Source organism: Neopelma chrysocephalum, unplaced genomic scaffold (genome assembly GCF_003984885.1).
Source record: "Neopelma chrysocephalum unplaced genomic scaffold, ASM398488v2 Primary Assembly neopelma1_23, whole genome shotgun sequence".
In the NCBI taxonomy this organism is placed as follows: domain Eukaryota; kingdom Metazoa; phylum Chordata; class Aves; order Passeriformes; family Pipridae; genus Neopelma; species Neopelma chrysocephalum.
In genome coordinates this window covers 28,774,895-28,802,316 of record NW_020897691.1, presented here as the reverse complement: position 1 = coordinate 28,802,316, position 27,422 = coordinate 28,774,895, and the positions used below count along the sequence as shown (strand labels likewise).

The following is a 27,422-nucleotide window of genomic DNA, read 5'->3' as shown; positions in this document are numbered from 1 at the left end:
AATTGCTGCGATTTGGCTAGCTCTAATCAACAATTCTTGAGTTGAATCAACAGTCTTGAACTAGCCTATGAAAATACCACATTTTCTTTACCAAAAAAAAAGAAAGAAAAAACCCCCACTTGACACTTGGGATAGAAATTTATGTTTGTGGAACTGGGTTGTAGACAATGATCAGTGTTCCCCAGCTGCCATTGAATTTAAAGGCACTGGAGCTGGGAATTGGGAACACCAGAAATCTGGAAGATGAGATCTGAGACCTTGTGCTTGTCTCTGGGCATCTGGTGTAGAGACCAGATGACAAGTCTCTCTCTAAGGTAGCCATGTTGCAGAGAAGATGCATTGCTTCCTTCAGCACTACTTGGAGTTTGCTAAGGATGGATGGCTTTATACATGGGTAATAGGCAAAGTTTAACAGGTAGAAACTTTTTTGTCTATAACTGATGTCATTTATCTTTCTTCCATGAAGTGATTTGCATAGTTTAAATACCACTTTTTAAGTTATGCCAAGGCATGAAAATGTGGCAGGTGTTTCACATGTTCTGTATAGGAATAATGACTATTCAAGCAGAAGCATCTTAAGAGCGAGCTTTCTGTAAGGTCAGATAAAGACATCATCCTGTTTATCCAGGTTTAGTTGTGGAATGAGAGACTACAAAGCCCTCTGTGCCTTACAGTTCTCACATGGATTAGTTGTCATTCTTTCTCTTGCTTTGTATTCAGCATATTCTTATATACCTGAATACAAGTAAAACCACCATAGTGACTCTAAATTGGCTAATTTTTGCTTGATGTAGTCCTCTGATTCCAAATGCCCAGTTCTTATTATTACAAGACTCAGTCCTGATGAGATAATGAGTGATCCCTGCCAACACCAACTCAAAATTATTTGGCTAATGAGGTTTCTTCCAGGTGTGCCTTTCCTGCTGAGGAATAGGGACTAATTTTTTTCTGTTGTTATAAGGCAATTTTTTTCAGGTATTAAGCCAGATTCTATTTTGGGCTGAGGAAACATACACACAAGATAGTTTCACTACCTGGAGATACTCTAGATGCATCCTTCTGTCAGTTCCATAACTGCATTATCACATCATTGTTAATTTTACAAATGTAATGTAATGTAATGTGAATCACTGTGTAGAAACTAGTTGTATCTTGAAATCAAGACCTATTTTATTGTTAAATATTTCCATAAAGACAGAAACAATTTGAAACTGTTTGATGAGGCTAATCTTTCTAAATGCTCTCTGAATACTAGATTTTGCCTTCAGGCTTTACTGCAGGCAAATTCATATATTCAATTATAAGTTATTATTAAATCTTAATTCAAAAGTATTTTTACATTCAGAATTGGTTCAAACTTTCTCATTAGTGTCAGTAAATTTGAATTTTGCCACCTTAAAGGCATGGGTGCCAGTGCTTCAATGTTCTTGCTAGAAGAAGGATGTAAAGGATTGAGAGAGGCAAGGAGGGAGGGAGAGAGGAATAAGGGTAGGGCAGAGGGGTGGGAGGGAGCTGCTAAGAGATCAGTCTACATCTTCCCATTGTCAATGGCAGAAGGGATGAATATTGGGTTGAGTATGTTGGCAGTGTTTAAATTTATTCCCACTGGTGGTCACTAACCCTCCTTTGACCATGATCCCTCCTTTGGCCACAGTCACAGCTAGCCTGCTTGCTACACCCCCTAGCTGGAACCTGGCAGCTGAGTATTTTGTGTCATAAAATTATCTTGGGTTTAAGGTAAAAATGAACCTCATAACTTGAGGTTTATAAATTTATCTGTTTGAGACTGAACCACTTTTATGCACATCTTACTGTTTTCAGTGGAGTGAAAAAATGTCTTATTAAAATAGTGCACAAATTGTTATTACATGTGTTCATGAACAGGAAATAAAACATTTTACAGGAATTAAAGCTTTTAGCACCCCTTGCTTAAGTTCATCCTGTAGCTGAGCTACTAACTTCTTGATAGTCTTAAGAAGTAAATAGAACTGTTTACATGAGACTGATTTTTCAAATTTTCTTTCAGACATGCAAAATGATGTGGTTCTGACACATCTCTAAGTCTTGCTACTGATGGGCAGCCAGAAACAAGAAACTCTGTTGTCTTGAAGCGTATGCACATGTGCACACACAGACACACACACACACACATAAAATTTGCGGTAAGATGATGACACGATTTGTGATCTAAATTGTAGCATGAACTTAAGACTCTAACCCATTTAAGCAAGTCTTTGGGGTCAAGTGTGCAATTGTATACAAAGCTTTGCTCTGAAGACGAATGAACTGTAGTGCTCTGCTGTTTTCAAGGGTGTCAAAATCTACTTATACCTCACAAAATCTGAATTTAGTTGCTGTTTTAAGTTATTAGCAAAAGTGAGTTTGGTTTTGTATAGTTAAAACTATAGCCATCTGAGACACAATTATCTCTACAGTGCTTTGTAGCTATGTAAAAATATCACCATGACTTCTACTATTTGCTACAGGTTTCAAAATTTTATGTCTCTTAAATGCAACTCTTATTTAATTATGTTTTATCATTACTCTAGCAATATGGTTCCTGTAAAGTTATTCTAAAAATTTTAGGAAGCATTATTAAAAATACCAAATAATTTATTTTTAGATTAGAGACTTCCCCCATTTTTTTCTATCATTTATCTTTTTCATGAATATTGGTGTAGATAAGTTGTGTGGGAAAGTATTTTGCAAGATTAGAACTTGTTGATCTAGCATTTTGCCATCATTTTCCTCTTTTTTGCTGCCTGCTCACTCATCATGTGATTCTTTCAGGGATGTAGTTGGATGTTGTAGTTTGATTTTGCTACTGAGTCATTGGATCTCCATGTATTCATGATGAAGTCTAAATGTATATAAATCATGAACACAATACCCTAAGTATATGTTTAATGCACAGTAAATATTTTTTATTTAACCCAACTGTCAGCTTCACCAGCTTTGGTTTGGCTAGACTCTTTCTAATTTTCATATGAGTAATAATAATTGAAGTGTTATTTAGATAACAACTCTGCTTCTCACTACTACATAAAAAAAGAACCCTACTGTAGAAAACTTATATTTACCATTTTTTCATTATTGCTATGTTTAGTTAGGGAAGGCAGCAGCTGAGACTTAGAATGCACTCTGTACCTGTGGAGAGCCCTGTTGTCCTTAGTAGGTCACAGCAGAAATCCACTTACACACAATACGATGCAGCAATATGGTCCTACATAGGATTTTTAAAAACTATGATTACCTTCTTATCAAGTGTGGTGAAGGTCTATTCCTTCTCTCAGCAGCATCAAACAGATTAAGGGCAGGGGTTCCGTATTTTATATGTGATTCCTTTAAGGAACCAATGGACAAGTGAAAACTAATTCCTTCTGGATTTTAACTTGAATTACCTGTGCTTGTGATAGTTTTTATTAGATGTGCTGAGAACATGATTGTGTCCACAGCTCTTCACAGAACTTCATTTTAGCTTTGCCTTTCTTCTTACCAGAAAAAGAGATTTTTTCCCCTTGCTGTCTAGCGGTAAACAACTGTACTCGCATGCACACCTGCAGATGTTTATGTGTATTTTGTATAGATTTGACTTTCAAAATGTTAATCTGTTTTTCTGCTGGGTGACTGTGAAGAATTTGTTGAGTAACTGGACCCTCTATCTTGGGATACTATCTGAAATTTTGATGAAAAATTAAATTAACTTCTCTAAGGAATGGCCCAAATATATGCATTCTGCCTCAAAATGATGGGAGTGCTGGGGGAGGGTTAACTGGGGACATTGTGTGTGATGCAGGCAGACTTTAGCATTAGAAGTCTTTTATAAGCCAAAGGCCAAAAATACTTGTGTTTATTTGGTACTTTTTAACTTTCTATGCCATAGAACCAAGAGCTGAAAGTCATAAAAAACTTAAAAACTAACTTAAAAACACAAGCAAATTATTAGATGCTGTGGGCATCTGATACTACACAGCTTTTCTGAGGGGACTTAATGAGTTAATGATAGAGCTTAATTTCTTTATCTCATTCTTAGCCTGCACCAGTCAATGATATAAACCACAGTTGTTTAATTCTCCTACAATGCAATTTAAGATAATACTCTTTTCTTCCTTTAGAGTGAACTGAGAGCCTGTTACCATCACTCAGCTGGTGAGTCCATCAGTTCAGTGGGACCCTGCCCCAAGCCCCAGCATGCTGAGTGCCTCTGTGCAATGTTTACTGCCCAAGGGCCATGGCTGGCTGGAGCTGTACAGACTCACTTTTGTGTGTACGCCCGTGTGTACTGTAATTTATATCAGTGCAGAGTTTAGATTCTGTATCATGGTTGAGTTTTTCTCAAGGAGCTTTCTGAGCAAAGACACTTAATCATTTTCCATTTTGGAGTTTGTATTATAAATCATCTTTTGACTGGTTTGTCCTTTGTAGTTCCTGTCTGGAATTCTAGTCCAATCATATACTTGAAGAATCATCTCCAAATGGTTTTCATTTTCCACTGGAAATTCAATTCTTAGATCCCTCAAAGTCAGTAACACTATTAAGCTATTAACAACAAGACTCTGACAAGAATCTGGAAATAGTTTCAGCTATTCCAACTTGACAGTATATGAGTTGCTTTTATTTTGTATTCATTTTTAAAACAGTTAGCAGAAGTTTGGGGAAAAATAATGCATTAGTAAAATGGTTCCCTCTAAATAGGCTCTTCTATAATTTTATCAGTGAATACATAAAGTAATCTATCATATTTTATTTATTTGGGAGCCTAAGAAGATGATGATTTGTGTGTTTATTTTCTAACATTAGGAACTGACTTACATTTTGGGTTCACTGCATTATTAAAATGGAGTTGAATTAAAACATATTTTTCTTTTCTAACCGTACTATACTTTTTCATCCAAAGGATCCATTTTTCCTCTTTCCCATTCTCATTTTAAACTCTTGTTTCCAAAAGAATCATGCAATCATAGAGTAGTTTGGGTTGGAAGGGACCTTAAAGATTATCTAGTTCCAACGCTGCTATCAGGGTGGGACACCTTGCACTAGGCCAGGTTGCTCAGAGCCTCATCCAACCCAGCCTGGAAGACCTGTGGGGATGGGTGCCTCTCTGGGCAATCTGTTCCAGTGCCTCACCACCCTCACAGTAAAGAATTTCTTCCTAATGTATAATCTAAACCTACCTGCCTTCAGCTTAAGGCCATTTCCCCTTGTCCTGTCATTACAGGCCCTTTCAAAAAGTCCCTCACTAGGCTTCTTGTAAGCCCTCTTTAGGTACTGGAAGGCTGCTGTAAGGTATCCCTGAAGCCTTCTTTTCTCCAGGCGGAACAGCCTCAACTCTCGCAACATGTCTTCACAGGAGAGGTGCTCCAACCCTCTGATCAACCTAGTGGCCCTCAACATCTTTCTTGTGCTGAAGACCACAGAGCCAGATGCAGTATTCCAGGTGGGATCTCACAAGAGCAGAGTAGAGGGGAGGAATCACCTTCCTTGACCTACCAGCTGGTCATGCTTCTTTTGATACAGCCCAGGATACAGTTGGCTTTCTGGACTGCAAGTGCGCATTGCCAGGTCACGTTGAGCTTCTTGTCCGCAAACACCAAAACCAAGTCCATCTACCCAGGGCTGCTCTCAATCCATTCTCTGCCCAGCCTGTATTTCTCCTTGGGATTGCCCCAGTCCAGGTGCAACACCTTGCACTTGGCCTTGTTGAACTTTCTGAGGTTTGCAGAGACCCACCTCTCAAGCCTGTCAAGGTCCCTCTGGATGACATCTCTTCCCTCCAGTGTGTCAACCGCACCACACAGCTTGGTGTCATCAGCAGACTCGGTGATGATGTAGGAAATCCCACTGTCCATGTCAGTGATAGAGATACCAATACCAACAACCTGAGGAAGAAGAAAGAAAACAGAAAATTCTAAATCTATTCCTTGACTTTAAAGATTAATATTACTTTGTCACTTCTTTCCTTTCTCTCTGTAGTATCATTGAAACATCATTAAACATTTGAAGCTGGTGGGTATGATTTGAAAAAAGAATTGAAGTTTTTTTTAACCAAAAATTTCAAGTTTTTGAAGTAAAGGAATGCAGAGCTTTCAAAATCAGGTCTATATTTTCTCTTGCTATGTAAGGAAATCCCTTATGATTCTGACATCTATGGAAGAGAAGGAAGCAACATAATACTGTATTTAAGTTTTTAATAACTTTTGTCACTACTTTTTCCTAATTTTCCCCTTTTAGAAACACAGACCAAATGAATTTTTTTAAGTAACTCATGTAGAAAGTTTGTATTATTTTTATGTTTGTTTGTGCATTGGTTTTATTGTCTTCACACCTTCATCTCTTCAGGAAGTGGGAATAAAGATATAGTTCTGTCCTATATTTTCCATTTGATAAATCCACGATGTATCTTGCTGCACTAGTCTGATCTTCTACAGAAGAGCAGCTGCATTCCCACAGCATTTCATCTGTGGACAGCCTACCAGAATGCTGCCATTTCACATATGGAGCAGTCCCGCACACAGCTGATTCTTTGGAGTGAAAGGAGAAAATCTAACCGGTACTAAAGAAATTACTAGTCACCAAAAAAAAAAAAAGGCATGTTGATTTGTAGAAATAAAAGATTCTTACAGAATATCCATTTATTCAACACTCTCATAAGCAAGTTTTGGTGGAACTGCATCTTTCACCTTTCACCAAGCAAAACAAAACAAAACATGTTGATACATGATACTGCAGTTTCCTTTTAACCTAAAGGTTGTAGCAGGGATATGAGTTTTTCTACTTTTCATATAATTAACTAGCATGCTGCAATTTTCCTCTATAATTGGGATACTTAACTGTATGATCTCCTGCTGTTTTAATGATTTGCATCTTCCCGTGTATTGGTTTTTTTCTTGCTGAATCTCTACTGTTATTACACTAGAAGCTTGTACAGTCTAGACTCTTTTTGCTACTGCTTTGCTATTCTCATTTTCTCTTTGTTTAGCTGATGAAAATAAGAGCTCTGCTCAGAGTGAGCATTTTCCCTTTGTTACCTGTTTAACAGCACTTATGGTGTAAAAGGTCTTTTGCTGGTATGCTTAACAGACTTCACAGTAACCTACATAATACTGCTTTATGCCACATGTTGACCTTTTTTATATATATAAATGACTGTATCTGTAGTCAAGGAAATATTTCTTAATGATAAACTTAGAAGCACTGGCAGTTTGAGTTTTCATGAAGTTTCTAATGCAGCTTGATCTTCCTTTTATTTCTTCCATCACATTTACTTACATCACTGTTAGACGTCTTGGGATTCTGGGAAATCTTGTATGATGTTCCTCTGCTGTGGAGAGTGGTAGGATAGCAAAAATCAGTTCATAAAGATTTTGGATGATGTAGGAACAGAATCTATTTCTGTCAGTAAATATGTAAAATAAAATGGTAGGTAAAATACCAAGACTGGTTGTAAGTGGGATGCATCGTGTGAAAGGGGTCTTTGTTGTAGAAAGAAATTCAATGTTTAACATGAAACCTGAACACTCAAATTTGAAATTACATGGCTGACAAACTTCCCCAGGATTATTTTGACAGTCTTTCTTTTAAAGTTCAGCATATGCCAGTACATACTATATAATTAACAGTCTTTACATTTGCAATGCTGGTGTAAATGTAGGCTGTCTTTTTAATAGAAAGTTTTCTTACTTAATTTTGAGATGAAAGTGTTGCTGTGGTAGTGGACTGTGGCATGAAAATTGAAAAATTCTCCCATAACTATATTGTTGCAAGAACAGTGGTGAACAGTTCTCACTTACTACTCATTTACTACTCATTTACTACTTCATCTCAAAAGGTGATATTTTTTAAATGAATGGAGTTGTGACAAATAAACTAATTCAGTTAATCCACAGTGTACCATAAACTCAGTAAACAATCAGCTGTCATTTAATGAAACTTAATCAAGAAACAACCTGCTCACTCTTTCTTTTTTTTTATGTGTAGTGTTCACATTGTTGTTATTTTAATTATTATTGTTAATAATTATCAGTATTTTTCTCTTTCTTTTATTTCTATTATTCTTCACACTTTCATGAAGCTCATCTATTCACCATTCCAGTTAGTGAAATTTTTGGAATGGTATCAGAGAAACTCCTTAGTCTTTCTATCTAAATTTACCACTAAACTGCCTTCTAATATTAGCATAAATATTATTTTTGTCAAAACATGCCATTCTGCCTATGGGTTGGGCTAGAGTACTGTATTTTGACATAATGTCCAAACATCGGTTAAGGGAAATCTACTAATGGAATTCTGAAATTATTACTACTGATACTCTTAGAAAGACAGTTTGTCTAGTGTCTGATCTATCTGTTTGTAATGGTATTGCTTGAAAACAGTAATCATCAACCTGAGATTGTCCCTTAATTAATTTTTTAAATTATTTATCTGGAGTCTTGGGGAAGAGCTTATACTTCAGCTGATGTTTATGACAGTGGAAGGAGGTAAACTAGAGTCATTATCAGGAGAACCAGGTCAGAAAGTTGTGTTCATTTGATTACTGAAAGAATAGCTGGGATAGAGGGAAGAGGAAAAAATCAAAATACAGGGAAAGGTGGAAGTAAAGAGACAGGACTAGGCTAAAGGATGGTGTTGTAAGTGGAAACAATGTAGCTGAGATGTCATAAGCCTGTCACTTATTTTCAGCACCAATACCCTAGAACATTATAGCATTTGCTGTTATATATAACAAAGTGTTTGTGTTTCTCCTCCTGCAAACATATCATCCTAGTGAACAGTATAGTGCCTTGGTAGAATTGCCCACAAGAATATTTTAGCTAACTGAATATAACTTTGTAAACAGTGAGAAATGCAGCTTTCATTAAAACAAGAAGGTGAAACATTGCAAACTCATTTCATTTTATGGCTGGCAACTATTTTTTAACTCAGGGTAATTATCTTGGGTAGGGGAAGGGGAAATACACTCATATTCATAGTTTTCTGGTTTGTTCTAATATATTTATGTTTTTGTTTTTAATCATAGGTTTCTGTGCTCGAGAGGCAGATATTTGACTTCCTTGGTTATCAGTGGGCACCTATCCTGGCAAATTTTATACACATTATTGTAGTCATACTTGGCTTATTTGGAACCATTCAGTATAGACCTCGTTACATAACAGGAGTAAGTACTGAATTTCATTTGCTTATTCTGATGTGCATGTATAAAAAAAACCAAACAAAACGGCGCTCCAAACTATATTGCTCATGAAGCAAATAGAAATCTTATCTTGGATTAATTTTCTTCTGTAACATTTTATATTAACTTATGCTTTTGGGACACCTGCAATACAACTGGTAACTACCTACAAAAGCTGAAAGTCAATATGATCCTTAACTGCATGACAATACAAACTTCCAAGAAGTAGAGTCAGTTTAAGAAATTACAACATCCTCACTATTAGAGGAATTTAAAGTTAGAGTAAATGCTAGGCATAACTTTCCTATATACATTGGACCTTCTCAACAAAGCCATGATTTATTTTAGTTACTCATTATTGTTATTAACCATTGTTGCTGGAGTGCCTATCTGTTATCTATATGCCTGCTAGAAGTTGTAGTCCAACTACAAGTTGATGGTGTTGAAGTGATGAAGTTGAAGTGTGATGGTATGGTAAGAAATAATGAACTGAGGTCTCCAATATGAAAGTAAGAATTTGGACTTTAATTAATATTTTTAATCCATTTCTTTCCTTATTCAGCTACCTCTCATACAAAGACTCAGTATGGCTGTACTCTGGCACAATCCAGTATTAATTTAATCCTCATTTCATTCTCTGACTTTGTGGGGGTTTTGCCATTTGTAGTTCTATAAAGAAAGAATAACAGCAACTCTTAAAGCCATCATTCAGAATACCTTCTGTTAGAAATAGATTTGCGTAACAATATTACTGTCAAAATCAACTATTAATTCACTTTAAGCTTGTATACATTTCAGAGACAGACAGGAGTTGAAAAGATTTTCCCATTCACAACCATATTTTCATGTCAGATGAAAATCAGGAAATCTTAGAATGATAGAATGATTTGAGTTGAAAGGGAGCTTAAAGATTGTCTGGTTCCAGCCCAGCAGGGACACCTGCCACTAGACCAAGTTGCTCTAAGCCCCATCCAACCTATCTTAAACACTTCCAGGAATGAGGCATCCACCACTTCTTTGGGCAACATGTTTCAGGTTCTCACCAGACTATAGTAAAGAATTTTTCCTAGTATCTAATCTAAACCTATTTTCTTTCAGTTTAAAGCCATTACCCCTTGTCTCTGGTAACTCCACTGAATCTGCACCTGCTTCTGCAAAGTCTGTTTCCTCTTATCTGTTCCCTCATATACCAGCAGTTACTCAGAATATGGAAAGATTTCACTTGTATTCTTTGCTACCATCCATATTGCATTACTGTGGTGCTAAGAGAAGTACATTAATATTTTTGTCTGTGTTTCTATTGCTGTGATCTCCTATATGCAGAAAATGTGTGTCCACATGTGCAGTGTCTTTATGCATGCTCAGAATTTAACGTATTCCAAAAAATTTACCATCAACATTGAAAAATATATTGCAAACCTTAAATATTTCACGTTTCCTTCAAGTTACAACACTGGAGTCATGTGAATGTGAACTAGAGTTTTCTTCCATTTCTGGTACTTTGACGAGTACAAAAAGCTTGAAAATAAATATCCAAAATTAAAGCATCAGTTAAAGAAAAAGGGTTAAATGTTCCATACCAAGACTATTCTGTGGCATAAAACTGATCATGAATATAAAATGCATAGCTGAACTAAACAAGTTAGATTTAAATGGCCTTCTACTATGATAAGTGCATTGTGAATGAGGAGGAATACCAACCTTATAAATTGAGACCATTTGCATAAGTTTCTGGATGATGTGGTTTGTGCAACACTGTTCTATTAATTTTCATATAAATCTTTCCCAGAACTCACCTTCACTGTGTAGACCATCTGGCTTTGTGCGTTTGCCTCTCTTCATCCTTTCAGTGAATTGGATAGAACCAATCTAAGATCAAATTGTTTTTCTTTCTCGGAGTTTATAATAGACACTTGAATCTGCCATTTATCACAGACTGCTTAGATAAGAAAACACTGATGAAATTTTTATCCTTTATTTAGTTGGATAAACAGAGGAGTGCTTTAATTTTTTTTTCATTTCTATTCCGGTTCTCTTTGGTGAGTATCTAAAGTCAGCATAAGGGAAATGCTACTGGTCATTGAAGAGAGAGAGAAGGGAACTGCACCCTTTTATTTAGTTGTGTTGGGCCCAGAATAAATCAATGGTGTCATCTGATATCAGGAATAAAGTTATGAGTTCAAAGGCGACAAGAAAGACAACAACCTATAAGCCTGCAAGGGTGTAGCTATGAGGTTTTCAGGAGAGTATGTGTAAATACTCAGAGTTCAATAGATTCTGCAAGGGTCTATCTATCTTGAGTGACTCTACAGAACCCTTAATCCAGTCACATTAGTACCTCAAGTCTAGCTTGCTTCAACAAGACTACAAAAAATTTCCTTTTTACTGTACATGCTTCATAAAGGATATCACAAAAATATTTTCCAGTGGAAGTGAATTATAGGTTAAAGAGAACAGGGAGATTTTAATGTGAGGTTTAAAGAAATGATTCAATGGCTTAGGGAGAAGAGGAAATAAGTTTCGGACAGATGGAACACCACAACTGAAAATGTCTCCTTGAACTTTCAGGAGTGTCAGGGAAGTTTAGAAGTGGATGAGGGAAAAAGGTGACTGTGTCTTTTGAGGCACTGGAAGACATGTTCAAACTACATGGGGTTCAGGAGTTGTGGTGGACAAAGAGTACAGGAAATTAAAGTCTAATATCATGAAAGTAGTTAATCAATATAGATTCAGAAAGAACACATTGATTTTTGATTGTAAACTTAAGCCATTAGCCCATAAACGAGCAATTGATGCAGGAGGTGAAACATCTGTTCTGAGGGTGGGAATAAGTCTTTTCAAAGATATCTTTTCAAAAGATAATAATTAAGCCATTTTTTGCTGAAAACAATTATGACAAAAGTACTGCTTAACAGCACTAATCTGAAACAGAGAATGAGGATTCCAGTAGGAACAAGGGTTATCCAGGGTAACAACTACGATGTAAATGTGGTGGGTTTTAGCATTAAAGTGCCTGAGAGGTAATACCAATGCAAGTTTTTAAGGGTTCTGGAAAGAAGCAAAGCACTTCACCTGGATAGGGCTCCAGCTGGAGGCTCAGTTTCTCCCCATTTCTTCTATAGAGGGATTACAGCTATGTTGATATGCTCAGTGCATATTCCATATTCTACTATGAATTATTAGTCACCTGACTAATCTAGTGACCTTCTACAATGGAATGACTGCATCAGTAGACAAGGGAAGAACTTTGGATCTAATCTATCTAGACTTCTGTAAGGCTTGTGATGTGGTCCCCCACAACATTCTGCCTACTAAATTGGAGGAGTGGGTTAGATGGATAAGGAAGTGGCTGGATAGCTTCATCCAGAGAATGAAGTGGGTGGCTCAGTGTCATATTGGAAATCAGTAACAGGTGGTACTGGGATCAATAGTATTTAATATCTGATTTCCAATATAACATTGAGCCACCCACTTTACTAGACAGTAAGACTGAATACATCCTCAACAAGCTTGCAGATGACACCAAGCTGACTGATGCACTTGGTTTGCTGGAAGAAACAGATGTCATCCAGAGGGACCTGGACACCATTGAAACCCACGTGAACCTCATGAAGTTCAATAAGGTCAAGTGCAGGGTCCTGCGCCTTGGTCAGAGCAACCCCCGATATCAGTACAGACTGAGGGATGAATGGATTGAGAGCAGCCCTACAGAGGACTTGTGGGTACCAGTGAACAAAAATTAAACATAAGCCAGCAATGTGCGCTTGCAGCCCCAAAAGCCAGTTATACCCTGGGCTGCATAAAAAGAAGTGTGAGCAGCAGAAAGAGGAGAGTGATTCTCCCCTATACTAAACTCTCCTGAGACACCACCTGGATCACTGTGTCCAGCTCTGTTGCCCACAGTACAAGAAAGACATGGACCTGTTATAGCAGGTTCAGAGGAGGGCCACGAAAACAGTCAATGGGATGGAACATCTCTCCTATGAAGACAATCTGAGAGAGCTGGAGTTGATCAGCCTGTAGAAGAGAAGGGAACACCTTATGGCAGCCTTTCAATATATAAGGGGGACTAATAAGAGAGACAGGTCCTTTTACCAGGGCCTATACTGACAGGACAAGGAACAATAGGTTTAAGCTGAAAAGGGTAGGTTTACACTGAACATTAGGAAGAAAATGTTTACAATGAGAGTGGCAAGACACTGGAATAGATCGACCAGAGCAGCTGGGGATGCCCCATCCTTGGAAGTATTCAAGGCCAGGTTGGATGGGGCTTTGAGGAACCTAATCTAATGAAAAAGATATTTGCCCATGGCAGGGGACTAAATGACCTTTAAAGGTCCCTTCTGGCCTTGTACCTGGTAACATTAAGTCTGGGAGAAAAGGATAGATTATTACTGGTACATGATATGCATTAAAAAAAAAAAGAGGAGAGAAAGAAGCAATTACCTTATGTCTGAGCATCATCAGTCTGCCAAACCATTAGGCACCTGAGAGTATAGCTGAGTTAATCCATGTCTTTTTAAAGACTAGACATGGTCAATCGCTCAACACACCTAGGGGGATCTACTTAATGCCCTATATAAAAAGTAGCCCTGACTCTACCAAATCTGTTTTGGAGTATTTCAGTTGTATATTGTAGTCACAGAATCACAGAATCAACCGGGTTGGAAAAGACCTTCTAGATCATCAAGTGCAACCCCTTGATCCAACACTGCCGTGGTTACTAGACCATGACACTAAGTGCCACATCTGGTCTCATCTTAAAAACCTCTAGGGACAGTGAATCTACTATCTCCCCGGGCAGCCCATTCCAATGTCTGATTACTCTCTCTGTAAAAAATTTCTTCCTAATATTTAACCTAAATCTCCTCTGGCATAGCTTAAGACCATTTTAATTGGTAATTTATTATCTTCCATTTTTTAAATCTTTAAAATAGGATGTGAAAATGTGCAGCAGTTCATCTGTCCTATGTACATACCAGGGGACTTTCAAACAACTGTAATCATGCCACAGAAAATTGTGAAGCCAAGCCATGCTCTCTGAGCTACCTTTCTGAATTTTAAAGATAGTAAGACAGTCTGTAAATAGTGAATGATTTGGCCAGCGTTTTTGGTGAGAAAACATTTCAGAAGGCTGTTTTGCTAAATCTTGTTAAGAGAACTAATTTTCAGGTAAACAGATATTTGTAATGAAAGAAAAGGATGCTTATGCTTAACACATTTTAATAAGTGAGTTCTTGGATTGATTCACCTTTTTGACCTAATTCAATTTATTTTCCAGATAATTGTTTTATTTAAAATAAGAAAGTGTGTGTACTCAAGCTCAGTACAGAAATTGTTAAAAATATATTTTCACAGAACCACAGAAAGAGTTAGGTTGAAAGGGACCACAGTGGGATATGGTCCAACCTCCCTGCTCAAGCAGGGTCATCCTTGAGCGCATTGCACAGGTTTGCATCCAGACAGTTCTTGAATATCTCCAGTGAGGGAAACTCCACGACCTCTTGGGGCAATTTGTTCCTGTGTCCGATCACTCACACTGTAAAGAAGTTCTTCCTCATATTTTACTTCTGCTTTCTGTATAGCTGTTGGGAAAAAAACTTACATGTATACCCATTTAATAAAAAGGATGATGAAATTAAATTGAGTGGTCATTGTACATTCTCATCAGATTGCAAGACACAAAGTTTTTGAAGAAATCAGACTCCTACCTGAGCCTGCTCTGTCTTTTCTTAGGAAGCACTTTTGTATCCATTTTGAGACAAACCATTCAGTGCTTCAGCTTAATTGTACTTATGTAATGATTTACTGTGTTACAAATAAAATGTAGACATTTATTTATAGAAGGAGGCACACAATCACACACACTACTTCTGTGCTTTACACAACTTTTCAGAGCAAATGGTAATTTGGGAACATAAGCAATAATTTTCTGCATAATCATTTTGAGCTAATGCCCAATAATGTTATAAGTACAATTAACTAAATGACCTTGAACATTTTGGTAGCAGCACTGTCTGTTGGTTGTCACAGGAGACTCTGAATCAGGATACTGATTCTGTTTCAAAATGTGCCATTGCAAAATGTTTTGTTTGTTCAAGTTTGCTCAAGCACACATAATGATAGTCTTCAGTTTGTTCCTTCTTTCAGTGGTTTTCCATGGATAATAATGAATGTGAATGTTTTTTCTGTAGTTCATAGAATTATAGAATCATAGAATATGCTGAGTTGGAAGGGACCCCCAAGGATCATTGAGTCCAATTTCTGGCCCTGCAAAGGACACCCCAAGAATCACACCATGTGTCTGAGAGCGGTGTCCAAATGCTTCTTGAACTAAGACAGGCTTGGTGCTGTGACCGCTTCCCTGGGGAGCCTGTTCCAGTGCTCAGCCACCCTCTGCGTGAAAAACTTTTCCTGATATCCAACCTAAACCTCCCCTGACTCAGCTTCAAGCCATTTCCCTGAGTCCTGTCATCGGTCATGAAGTGAAGAGATCGATACCTGCCCCTCCGCTTCTCTTCGTGAGGATGTTGAAGACTGCAATGAGATCTCTGCTAGGTCTCCTCTTCTCCAGACTGAACAGACCAAGTGACCTCATCCACTCCTCATACAGCTTCCCCTCCAGACCCTTCACCATCCTCCTGGCTCTCCTTTAGATGCTCTCTAATAGTTTAATGCCTTTTTTATATTGTGGTGCCCAAAACTGCACACAATATTCAAGGTGAGGCTGCACCAGTGCAGAGCAGAGTGGGACAGTCACCTCCCTCGACTGGCTGGTGATGCTTTGCCTGATGCCCCCGAGGACATGATTGGCCCACCTGGTTGTCAGGGCACACTGCTGGCTCATATTCAACTTGCCACCGACCAAGACGTGTCGTAGGTTGACCGTGGCTGGATTCTAGGCACCCACTAGAGTTGCTCTGAGCTGGGAGAGGTCACACAGGCAAGACAAACTCAACGTGGGGTTAGTACTAAAATTTATTACTAACAGGATAAGATCTAAAGAGTGAGAAATAAAACAGTCTTAAACACACTTTCCACCCACACTTCCTTCCTTCCATGTTCTCCCTCCTCACTCCGCAGCAGTGCAGGGGGACAAGTCCATCCCTCAGGCAACAGGTCTTCCAAATCTACTGTCCTGTAGGTCACTCTTCCATGGGCTGCAGGGGGACAGCCTGCTTCACCACGGTCCTCACCATGAACCCATGGGGGCCACAGGGGGGCCACAGCTCTTAGTCCTTCCCCTGCTCCATGGGGTAACAGTCCTTGACAGACCTCTCCAACGTGGGTCCATCCCTCAGGCAGTAGTTCTTCCATATCTACTGTCCCGAGTGTCACTTCTCCCTGGGGTGAAGGGGGGGGGGGTCTCTGCACCCCGATGGTCCTTCCTAGGATGCAGTCCTTCATAGGGTGAGCTGTACTGATGTGGATCCCCCACAGGGCCATGAGTCCTACCCGGGAATAACCTGCTCCACTGTGGATTTTCCTCTCCACGGGCCACAAGCCTCTTGAAGAACTCCACTCCATCCTGGGCCTTCCATGGGGGTAAGGCCTTCTTCCATGCATCCATCTGCTCCAGCATGGGCTCAGCTGCACCGCGTTGGGCCACCCCGGCCCTGACCTGGCTCGACTCAGTCAGGGGGGAAGGGAGGGCAGTGCCTGCGGGCAGGGGCCACTCTGCCACCCTGGCCTAGCCCATGGGGCACCTCCCCACCCCCACCCCTCAGAGTTCACCTTGGGGGCTTTGGCAGTGTCTGCACTGTTTGGCTCCTCGGACAGGACGGGCTCCAGCACAGGCTGCTCGCGAAGCGGAGCCGGGGGCTGCAGGGCCACTCTCCATGGGGCCGCATGCCCTGGCCCCAGCCCTGGCCCCAGCCACCCCTTCGCAGGGGCTGCACTTGGCTCGGCCGGCACTGCCAAGAGCAGCATGGGCAGCTCGTGGGGTGGGCCTGGGGGGCTGTGGGGCCGCTCTCCATAGGGCCGCACGTCCCAGCCCCAGCTGCCCCTTCGCAGGGGCCGCCACTGACTGCTCCCAGGCTAGGTGATGAGGGGCCTAGGCTGGGCTGCTGCTGCGCCACTCCCCTGCCCCCCGCGGTGGGGGAGGTGGCAGGGCCACCCAGGAACTTCAGTCAGCTCTCCCCTGGCTCAAAAATTCTTCTGCGCAAATTGTTCTTAAATATGTTATCGCAGAGGCATGATTATTGGCTCTCCCTTAGCCAACGGCAGGAAGTCCCTCCTGTAAGCAGATATCATTGACTTCATTGAGGGGGAACCTTCTAGCAGCTTCTAACTGAAGCCACCCTATGTAGCCCCCCTGCTACCAAAAAACCCAGCCACCTCAACCCACAACAGACCCCCAAGGCCCTTTCCACAGTGCTGCTCTCCAGCACTGCTCTCCAGCATCTCCTTCCCCATTTTGTACATACATCCAGGGTTGCCCCATCCCAGGTGCAGAATCTGGCACTTGCCCTTGTTAAACTTTATTTGGTTGGTGATTGCCAATCTCTCTCATTAGCTGAGGTCTCCCTGCAGGGCCTCCCTGCCCTTGAAGGAGTTGACAGCTCCTCCCAATTTGATATCTGCAGCAAACTTGCTTAGTATTCCTTTGAGCACTGCATCCAAGTCACTTCTGAAGATGTTGAAGAGAACTGGACCAAGGATGGAGCCGTGTGGAACCTCACTAGTGACTGGATGCAGCCTGATCTTACCCCACTCACTATAACTCTTTCTGCATGACCCATGAGCCAATTGCTCACCCACTGCATGATGTGTTTATCTAGTTGTGTGTTGGACATTTTGTCCAGTAGGATACTGTGAGAGACAGCATCAAAAGCTTTACTAAGTCCAAAAAGATTACATCTACTGGCTTTCCAAGATCATCCAGGTAGGTTAACCTGTCATAGAAGGAAATCAGATTCCGCAAGCAGGAATTTCCTCTCATGAAGTCATGCTGGCTGTAACGGATGACTGCGTTGTCCTCCAGGTGTTTTTCAATACCTCCCAGAATAATCTTCTGCATGATTTTACCAGGAACTGAAGAGAGACTGACAGGCCTGTAGTTTCCTTCTTGTCCTTCTTGAAAATTGGAACAATGTTAGTCATCTTCCAGACAACTGGAATCTCCCTGGGTTCCCAAGAGCACTCAAAAATCATTGAGATAGTCTTTGTGATGACATCAGCTAGCCCTGAGGATTCTCAGAGGAATCCCACTAGGCCCCACAGATTTGTAGGGATCCAGCTGGAGCAGCAGATCCCACACAAGTTCAGGGTCCACCAGGAGTTGAGCATTCTTGCAGTCATGGTCCACCAGCTCAGGGCACTGAGAACCCCTTGGTCCGTCATCCGTGTTGAAGACAGAGGCAAAGAATGAATTAAACATCTCTACCTTGTCTTCATATCTATATATGCAGTTCTGTATTTCAATGTATCTAGTTAATGAGTACATTATTTCTAAAGCTCAACATAGATTTCTGGTAATTTCCTTTGTAAATTAAGCAACAAAACATTTAGCTATAAAAAGTAGATATTATATCTACTTTTCTTTCGAAGAAGACCAGCCCCTTAAACTTGTATTTCTGGCATGAATGAGTTTGAAAAATCAGAATTTAGTTTCTGCAAATACCAGTAACACAAGCAACAGAATGATTATGTTTTTGGGATATTCTGTCACTCTATTTACTAAAATATTTGCTGAATATGAACCAGAAAGCAAGCTGAACAAGACTGAAGTAAATCCATTTAAATTGGAAATGGTACTTGCAGAAAATATTTTTTCATTATCCATGCTGTTCTCAGTGTAAAAATTTCCGGTATTTATTTGTTTTACCACATCTACATGTTTTTTGAACATTTACAGGGATGAGGGATTAGAATATTGTTCATAGTTTAGAATCCCCATAAACTCAAAAAGGAGATAAAGCAGAGGAGAAACAGCACACTCATATAGCTAGTTAGTAGACATGGTTAACTAAAATAAACATCTCTGTGAGAGGTTGTGTCTGATGAAGTAAACTAAGAAATAAAATTGCTAAAAATATACTGCAGCATAGGATTGTATAGAAGTAAGAAAAAGCTTTGAAGTTCAAAATGCATAACCAAGTGTATGAGGACAAACAAAAAAAGTACAGACTAAAAATAGAAAACTTAAAAGACCAGTAGTAAACCTTGCAGAGCCATGTTTGGAACACTCTGTTAAAACTCCAAATCATAATATGAATTAAGAATATTACAGTGCTAGAGAATCCACCTCCACCATGAACCTCAAATTTCATTAATGGTTTATTTTTTGTTATGCCAGATAAATTAATGCAAAATGAAACATTAGTATTTTATGGTATAATATTTACTGCACAGAGGCATTTTCTTGAAATGCTTTTCATGCCATGAATAGCAACATTAATTCTCCGTAGTACTTTCCATGGAAAGTATGCAATATTTTTAACATTCTTTTCATTACAGAATTTATACTAAATATTTTGTTTGAGGAATGTCAAAGCTCATCTTCTTAAAAAGTATCCTTTATTCTGGTCACCTTTACAGTAGTTCTCTTTCAGATCTCATCAGTGTTTTCTGAAATATCTCCATGTTCAGAAATACCTGGAGCAAGAGCATGTTATTACAACTTTTTCTCTTAAAAATTGTTATAAAATATTACCGATACAATTTGGATGTCGCAGTAGAGTTTGTGATTCTTTTTATAGTCTGCCCTTTCACTACTGATGCTACCTCCATAGAATGACCTTTGTTTACTTTGCTAACTGCTATTTTATTGGAGGGTTTTGCTCACTTCTGGCAGATGCTGTGAAAAATCAGTAGGGATGTAAGCAGAAGACTGCCCTTTGGACTTTAAACAACATATGTTGAAAGGGATTTTGTTTCACAGGGAGATATGCTGTTTAATAGAGTGCTTTTGTTGTTGTTATGATAAAAGATTAGATTTTAGTATGTTGTGGATTTAAATGTGGTTTCATTTTTATTTAAAAGGACATAGCAGTTTACTTTAGTAACTGAATCTAGCCTGCTTTAGGGTACGGCTGGGAATTTGAAGGGAGTAGAAGTTACTCAGTAGCCTGATGGTCAGTGTCATAGCTCTAGGAGTTTGAGTAGTCCAAATTTGAGTCTAGTGCCTTACACACATACAGAACTTAATCAAGGAAAAGCTTAAGTATTCCAGTGGTCAAAGCCCAATTCTTTCTTTATGTTTATCATCAGTTAGTTTATAGATTAAATAAAAGTTTAAAGCAGATGGTCTTCTTTTTTTACCTGATAATCAGTCCAGAAAGTTAGTCTAGGCTTTGATGACACTGGGTTTTTGACTTCTCCTTCTAGAAATATTTTGATAACTTGCAAGAGATCTCAGTGGATTTCATATTCTTAAGCCCTGGGAATTCAGCTGAGTCTTGGGCAAATATGTCTGAGAATCACTTCCAGTATAGTATTACACAGAGTGCATCTGTCTTGACTGTATGGAAGTAGATGAAAGAAGACATTCTACAGTAAATTTTTCTGCATTTTCTGCCCCTTTTTGGCTCCTGATTTTAATATTCTAATACTATTTAGAATAAAGTAATTTTTTTCTGATTGTCTGGGTAAAGTTTGACTACTTTCATCTGCTCTCTTCATTGGGACATATTTAGGTGTGAGGCGTTGAGGTACAAAGAATAATCTAAAGGAAATTGTGAAAAGGAAATTTCTTCTTAAAAATGTGTAAAATATTCTTTCAAGATTAAAGAGTACCCAGACAGTTAGTCTGCCAGCTCTAAGAAAGCACAATAGAAAAAAAAAACCAAAACCTTGTTGATCAGAGGACTAGTCAAGACATAAAAAGGAATCCCAGATAAGAGATCCTTAGTCTCTGACTCTCCTAAGTTTTGTGTAGGAGATTATTTTCTCAGAAGTCCCCTACTCTCAGAAAACAGAGTTCTAAAGAGAAAAAGGGTACTAGCCCTCTGGATGTTTAATTTAGATAATTAAGGAGAAACTGCCAGACTCCAAGAGGCTTCCTAAATAATAAACATTTTGAAAACACAATAGACTCTTCTCACTTATTTAAGCAAGAAATCTATTAGGTTCTTAGAACCACTGATTCCTGAAAATTAATTTGATATGTTTTCAGAAAATATGGTAAAAGACGCCCTGGACAAGACTCCAGGATATAATTTACTTCAGCAAGAGTTCTGCTTGGAGTTTTGTTTTCTTTCAGACTGAGATGGATTTTCATTAATTTTCAGAGATTTTTTTTTAAAGTTTTACATTATAAGAAGTCCATGTAAAGGTACTTATCTAATACTGTTTTTAAAGTTATACATTTGTTGAGTATTAGAAGATGAAAGATTATAATTTCATGATATAATTAAGTACAGAATTGATTTCCAGGAAATACTATGCAGAACCTGTTCAGTGCATGAAACTGTCTGATATTTTTAATTTAAATCCTCAATTATTAGTTTCATAGCAGGTTTGACTGGTGTAGAATTCAGCTATATTCATCCTTTCCCAGTGCTTTTATCCTCTTTGAATGAGTTGTATTCACATTTCAAAAGTAGCCATTCAAAATGTCTCTCCCTCATCCGTTTCACAGAAAAGGAAGATGGTTTTCTGGGGACTGTATACTGAGTACAGTTCCATGTACAATTGCTATTAACATATAACAAATATTTTATTTTCATTCAAACCAGAGAGCTCACCCTGGAAAGAAGCCAAAACATGAAGTTCCTCTACATTTCATTTTCTCTTTCCTTGGAATAAATCCTTTGGTTTGTCACCATAATGACGAGTGGGTTTTATTCCACAGTGGGTTTTGTGGTTTGTTTCTTGGGGGGTTGGGTTGGTTTTTTTTTATAAGAACTAGTAGCTCTTTCTGTTAACATAATGTCTAATTGGCGCTTTTTTAGTTGAAATACTATAAAGATCATGGAGAATGAATGACTTAGCTGATGAAGTCTTTAGAAAGATGCTTAAAGGAAGAGATTAGAGATAAAATCCATGGGGTTTGCTACAGCTACCTAAACTGCGGTGGAAAGCATTAAAATTCTCTCAAGCACTCAGGAGCTCTGGCCAGCTAGAGATGATTAAAAATCAAGCAAGGTAATGTTTCCATTCCTCTGAGATGACCTCTGCAGTTCAGTGCTAAATGTTTTTCTGTATCTAGAGTAATCAGATTTCCTTATATTTCCCATACTTGCTCCTATACTTGTTACTGTGGATTTTCCCATTGTTTATTTAGTATTTTTTTCTAGCTGGCATATATCAATTACTGCTGTCATATGCTTGTCTAAGAGGTTATAGGTCTATCTTTTTATCTTGTACGCCATTATAGCATGCTTTCACAGAGTTATCTGTTTGCTTCAGAGTTTTAATGTCTCTGTCCTCATGCCACACTACTGAGGTAGGAAAGTATTGCCCCTGCACTGCTCTACACCATGGGAACTGAAAAACTAAAAGTCTGAGACGTTTTCTCAGTATCAGAGGAAAGGCTGAGACAGATCAGCATGTGAACCCATTTTTCTCATTACAAGCCAGTGTTTTGTCCAATGCATCCTGCAAACAAAAAAATGCCTCAAATTCTCTATAAAGTCTAGGAATAAAGATTTGAATCACAGCTACCTAACAGTGTGGAATACTTCAGTAAGAAAAAAAAAAGATAGAACAGTCTTTGGAAAGTGTCTTTCTGTCCCAGCTGGCAGCTAAGTCCTATGAAGCCACGTGCTCACTCTCCCCTGCTGGGATGGGGGAGAGAACTAGAAGGGTAGAGGTGAGAAAATTCATGCATTGAGATAAAGACAGTTAATAGATAAAATCTTCATGTGCAAGCAAAGAAAAATGAGGAATTCATTCACTGCTTACTAAAGGCAGGCAGGAGCTCAGCCATCCTCAGGAAAGCAGAGCTCCATCACGCCTAACAGTTATTTGGGAAGACAAATGCCATCACTCGGAACATCCCCAACTTCCTCCCTCTTTCTACCACTTTATATACTGAGCATGATGTCAACACTGAGCAACACTGTTTTCAGCAACAACCCAAAACATAGCTCCATACCAGCTGCTGTGAAGAAAACAGACAAAACCAGCACATTCTTTAAGCAAGGGAAAAGTTTGCTGATGCCTGTAGCTTTCTTAGTGATAACTCAGTGACTACTGTGACCCATAGTTGTGCTCCTTCCCATAAGAGATTAATTTATTTTAATTAACAGCTTATAGCACAATGAAATATACATTAGAAAAGAACAGGAAACATTGCCTCTAGTCCAGACTACCTGTCCAAATCTCACATTCCACTGCTGCTTCTCCTTTGCAACAGGCTACAGGTTCAGGGCTTGAGCTGGAGTACTGTCATGTAACAACAGCTCTGCTCCTCCTCCTCTTTCTTTTCCAGCTCCTTCTGTACTTCTGTCTATGTCTCCTTCTATTCTCTTCACCTTAATTCAGCCACTAATCTCTACATATATATTTAAAATGGCATTGTGTGGCATGTAGCTAAAATGAAGTTGTCCACTTTAAATTAAATGAAGTCTGCACAGCATTACTTACCAGTACTGTACTGAAACCAAGTTCTTGTTTTGGCCAACTGATTAAGTTCACACAGTCAAATAATTCAAGTGAAGTAAACTTTAGTCATAGTTGTTTTATATCTTCACAAAGGATGACCTGACAGTACCTGGAGTCCATTCTTATAATTTTTTCCAAGAGTTTTTTTCTAGGAAATGTGACTGATTCTTTTTTGTTAGCTTCATTGTCACCCTGAGGTTATGCTTTAAGAAAGGTGCATTGAGAATCACACAAAGCTATACTACTTTATTCATTTACAAATCTCCATTTCCAATTTTGAGAGAAGATGGAGATGATTTTCTTTAGTTATATTCCAAATGTGGGGGGTTTTTCCTTCTGAACAACAATCTACATAAAAATAATTTGTAAATCTTGTCACAAATCTCCATTTCAGAACTTCAAAGGTGTTTTTCTCTTCCCATCTGTACTTACCTTTTAAAATTTTTAATGTTTTCATTATGTTTTTCAACTCCTGAAGCTCCACAAGAAACAGAGCGCTGTACTTTTTTCAAGCTTTGCCTGTTGCTGTGAGTACCATTACCAATAAAGATACAGTTTCTGAATTACACTGAATGGCAAGATAAACAATGAGTACAGTTGTAAAATGCACTACTAAACATGTTCCAAAATTTCCATTGCTCCCTATTTCTATAATTTAGCTGTCAAGGGCACTATTTATTTGCTGTTTGTTCTATGGGTTACTATGTATATTAGGCATAAATGTTAATGCTACATACATTCATATTGGTTAGATCATAGTGAAGCAGCATTTTATGTGCTGTGAACTCAGCAGGTATGATTTGAATTATAAATGCCTCTAAGGACAGAATTTTGCATATCAATATAAATTTTACTTCTAAACAAGTCTAGTAAAGTAACATTGTAGTTTTACAAGTGAATGCTGTGATTCCCTCCATACCAATTTGAGCTACCAATGGTGCTGCTGCTCAATTTGGTTTCTAGCTGTAATTTCTTAGCTATTTCCATTCATAGTGTTTGTTAGATTCCTACTTATTTATTATATTAAGCTCTGCAGCTGTTTTAATTGATTTCAGTATCAATTTTGGGTGAATGAGACATAACCAGTTTTGGTTTTCATGCTGCTTTTGTCAACATTAAGCCACTTAAAGATTCTGTGCTGCTTTTGCTCTGAGACCAATGAGTGGGTTTGCTTTTCTTTACTTTATGGCTCACAAAAAAAAGTTAATATTTAGCTGATGGGTTTATTGTCCAACTAGAAAAATGAAGAACTCATCAAAAATAGTTACAAAAGTTTTCAAGTTTATTAAATCACCATCTTTTGGAAGAGCATAGATGTTGGTCCTTGGACAAAAATTTTTGTTAAAGGATAGCATTCTGTAATTAATGCATAAACAAGCAAAATTATTGCAGCCATGTGTTCTTTGTTAAATAGTTTGAATTGATGATGCATTTGAAAAGAAAATAATGAATTTTAAGTTGGTATCATTTAGTTTAGCAGTTTGCTGTTAATCAGTTTGGCTTCTGTAGTCAAGATCTAAAGTAATCTTAAAAATTCTTCTATCATGACTAAAAACCAAAAAGTTACTCATAGACTGTGGCACTATCACTCTGCATATTTAATTTTGTATCTGCCTGAAGGGCAAATTTCTGTTTGAAATTTAATGTTGAAACAAGTGTGTCACTGATTTTATTTATAAATTTGGGGTTACCTACCCACTACTTCTACTTTCTGTGAAACAAGAAGAACTGTTCTGTCTTTAGTCTTGCTGAAATACATATTCATAGATCTGAAATGGGTTTAGTGATATAAATGATACAGAGGTTCTGGGTTCTACACCTCTAATTGGGCTAGTTAAGCAAATTTTGGATTTCATCTTCATGTGCTTGATTCTGTAAAAAATTAAGATCCAATTTCAGTCTTGAAAGACTTACCCTTGTAATAACTTTAATTACTACCAATATTAGTGGTTTTGCCTGCATGTCTTAGGTTGATTGACAGTGCTGTTTTCTCATAAAGATGTCATTGTTAAATTCACAGAAGTATAGACATGATGTGAATAAGCACACTTTTGTGATACGTGTCTGTTTCTAAGATATTTAGCTGTTTCTGTGTGAGAAGGCTCTTTGACATGACTTTATGACACTGACTTTTTACCATTTGATATTTGAATTCTAGCATAACTGATTCTAAAAATGGTCAGTTTTATTTATGGCCACAACAAATTCTGAAAATGGGCACTGATCAACAGTCTGGATTTCAGCTCAGATGCAGATAAGACCACAAATAAACAAAACATCATATATTTTTCCAGATACCTAAACCTGATATTTACGTCAATTCAGTATACTGCATAGGAATTAGATTTACCACAGAAATTCAGGAATCAATATTTTAATTTAGTAGGTGCAATCTCTAATCAAAGTGCAAAAATGTATAATATAAAAAAGAAAACCAAAATGGAAATAAAATCCAGCCCACTCTGAACTTACAGCAAGTCACAGGAAAGTCTTAAGATTTAAAAAAAAGGAATCCACATGTTGACTAAAAAGCCCTAGATGGGCTGACCTTAGAAAAGGCATACACTGTTCACAGCTGTAAATAAACAATTCCACTCTCGAGAATTTACTTATAAAAATGCAATACTACAGTACTTGTTAAGAAAAATTGTCAATATATGAATGTTAAACACATATATTTAATTTTTGTTTTGTAAGCCTGATATGAAAAATAGTAAATAATATAACTAGAAATTATATAAAGTTAAATAATATGGCTGTAATATCTGAAGTGCAGCCACTGACATCCTTTTAGAACTGGAAGGTAAAGTCTGTATGTTAGAGGACATCAAACTCAGCAAAATGATCATGAAATGAGGTAAAGAAATTTTGATCTTTCTGTGCTGTGATTTGCACTCCATTGCACTTTAAAAGATGGGCATAGTAGGAGGATTCTTGTACAAACTATACCACTGAGAGTTTGTAGAAACTAAAAAGCTCTGATTAAGTCAGAGTAGTGTTGGGTATGTTCATGAGTCAAAATTTTAAATACAATGTTGCCTTCCCCGTAAGACTACTGTTCATTTCACTGGTAGGAGAGGCAATGGGACTCTCAGATTTATCCCTTCCTATCATGTGGGAAACAGAGGTGCCAAGTAAGTGCTGACATTGAAAATCACGAGGATTGAAACACATGGAAATCTGTGAGGATTTTTTTTCGTTGTCTTTAGAAGAGTTTGTGTCACCAAAGTGATCCCAAAACTAAAATTTTCTTGTCTTGAATGTAAACAAAATAGAATATGGACTTAATCACACTATATTATTCTTGGCCTTGTTTCTCTGTAGAAAACCTTCATTTAGTAGTTACAAAAATTAATGAATGTTCTCACCATTCACATAACTTAAAAACCCGTATTAGATCTCGTGCTCCTTAATGTATGCTGTGTCTGGGCAGTAATTAGATACACTGCCATCTGTGGTCTCCTGGACTTTGCTGTGGTGCAAATTATCTACTCAGTTCCCAGTCTCAAAAATGGAGTCTGCACAGTTCTGCTGCCTATGGACCCATGCTCTATTTTACCTATCTGTAAAAATTATCCTTCCAAGGTTCAACTCTCTGAGCTTTTTATGTCTTCAGTTCTTCTACATTTCTTTTAATCCTCATATCAGCCTTCATGTCTCTGTTGGACTCTCTTACTAGATATACCACACAAAACAAGTTCCTAGA

General features: G+C 38.2%; 1 protein-coding gene across 2 annotated transcripts in view; it reads left to right on the top strand.

The window, feature by feature from the left end:
* The window catches only part of NKAIN2 (sodium/potassium transporting ATPase interacting 2), a 561,131-nt gene that overhangs the window by 241,206 nt on the left and 292,503 nt on the right, over nt 1-27,422 (top strand). For both annotated transcript variants that reach the window (XR_003535639.1, XM_027692020.1), the window contains exon 2: nt 9,017-9,154. Coding sequence is in view for 1 of the 2 variants with exons in the window: in XM_027692020.1 (XP_027547821.1) it covers nt 9,017-9,154 (138 nt within the window). In the remaining variant the exon portion in view is untranslated. The remainder of the gene's footprint in view (nt 1-9,016; nt 9,155-27,422) is intronic.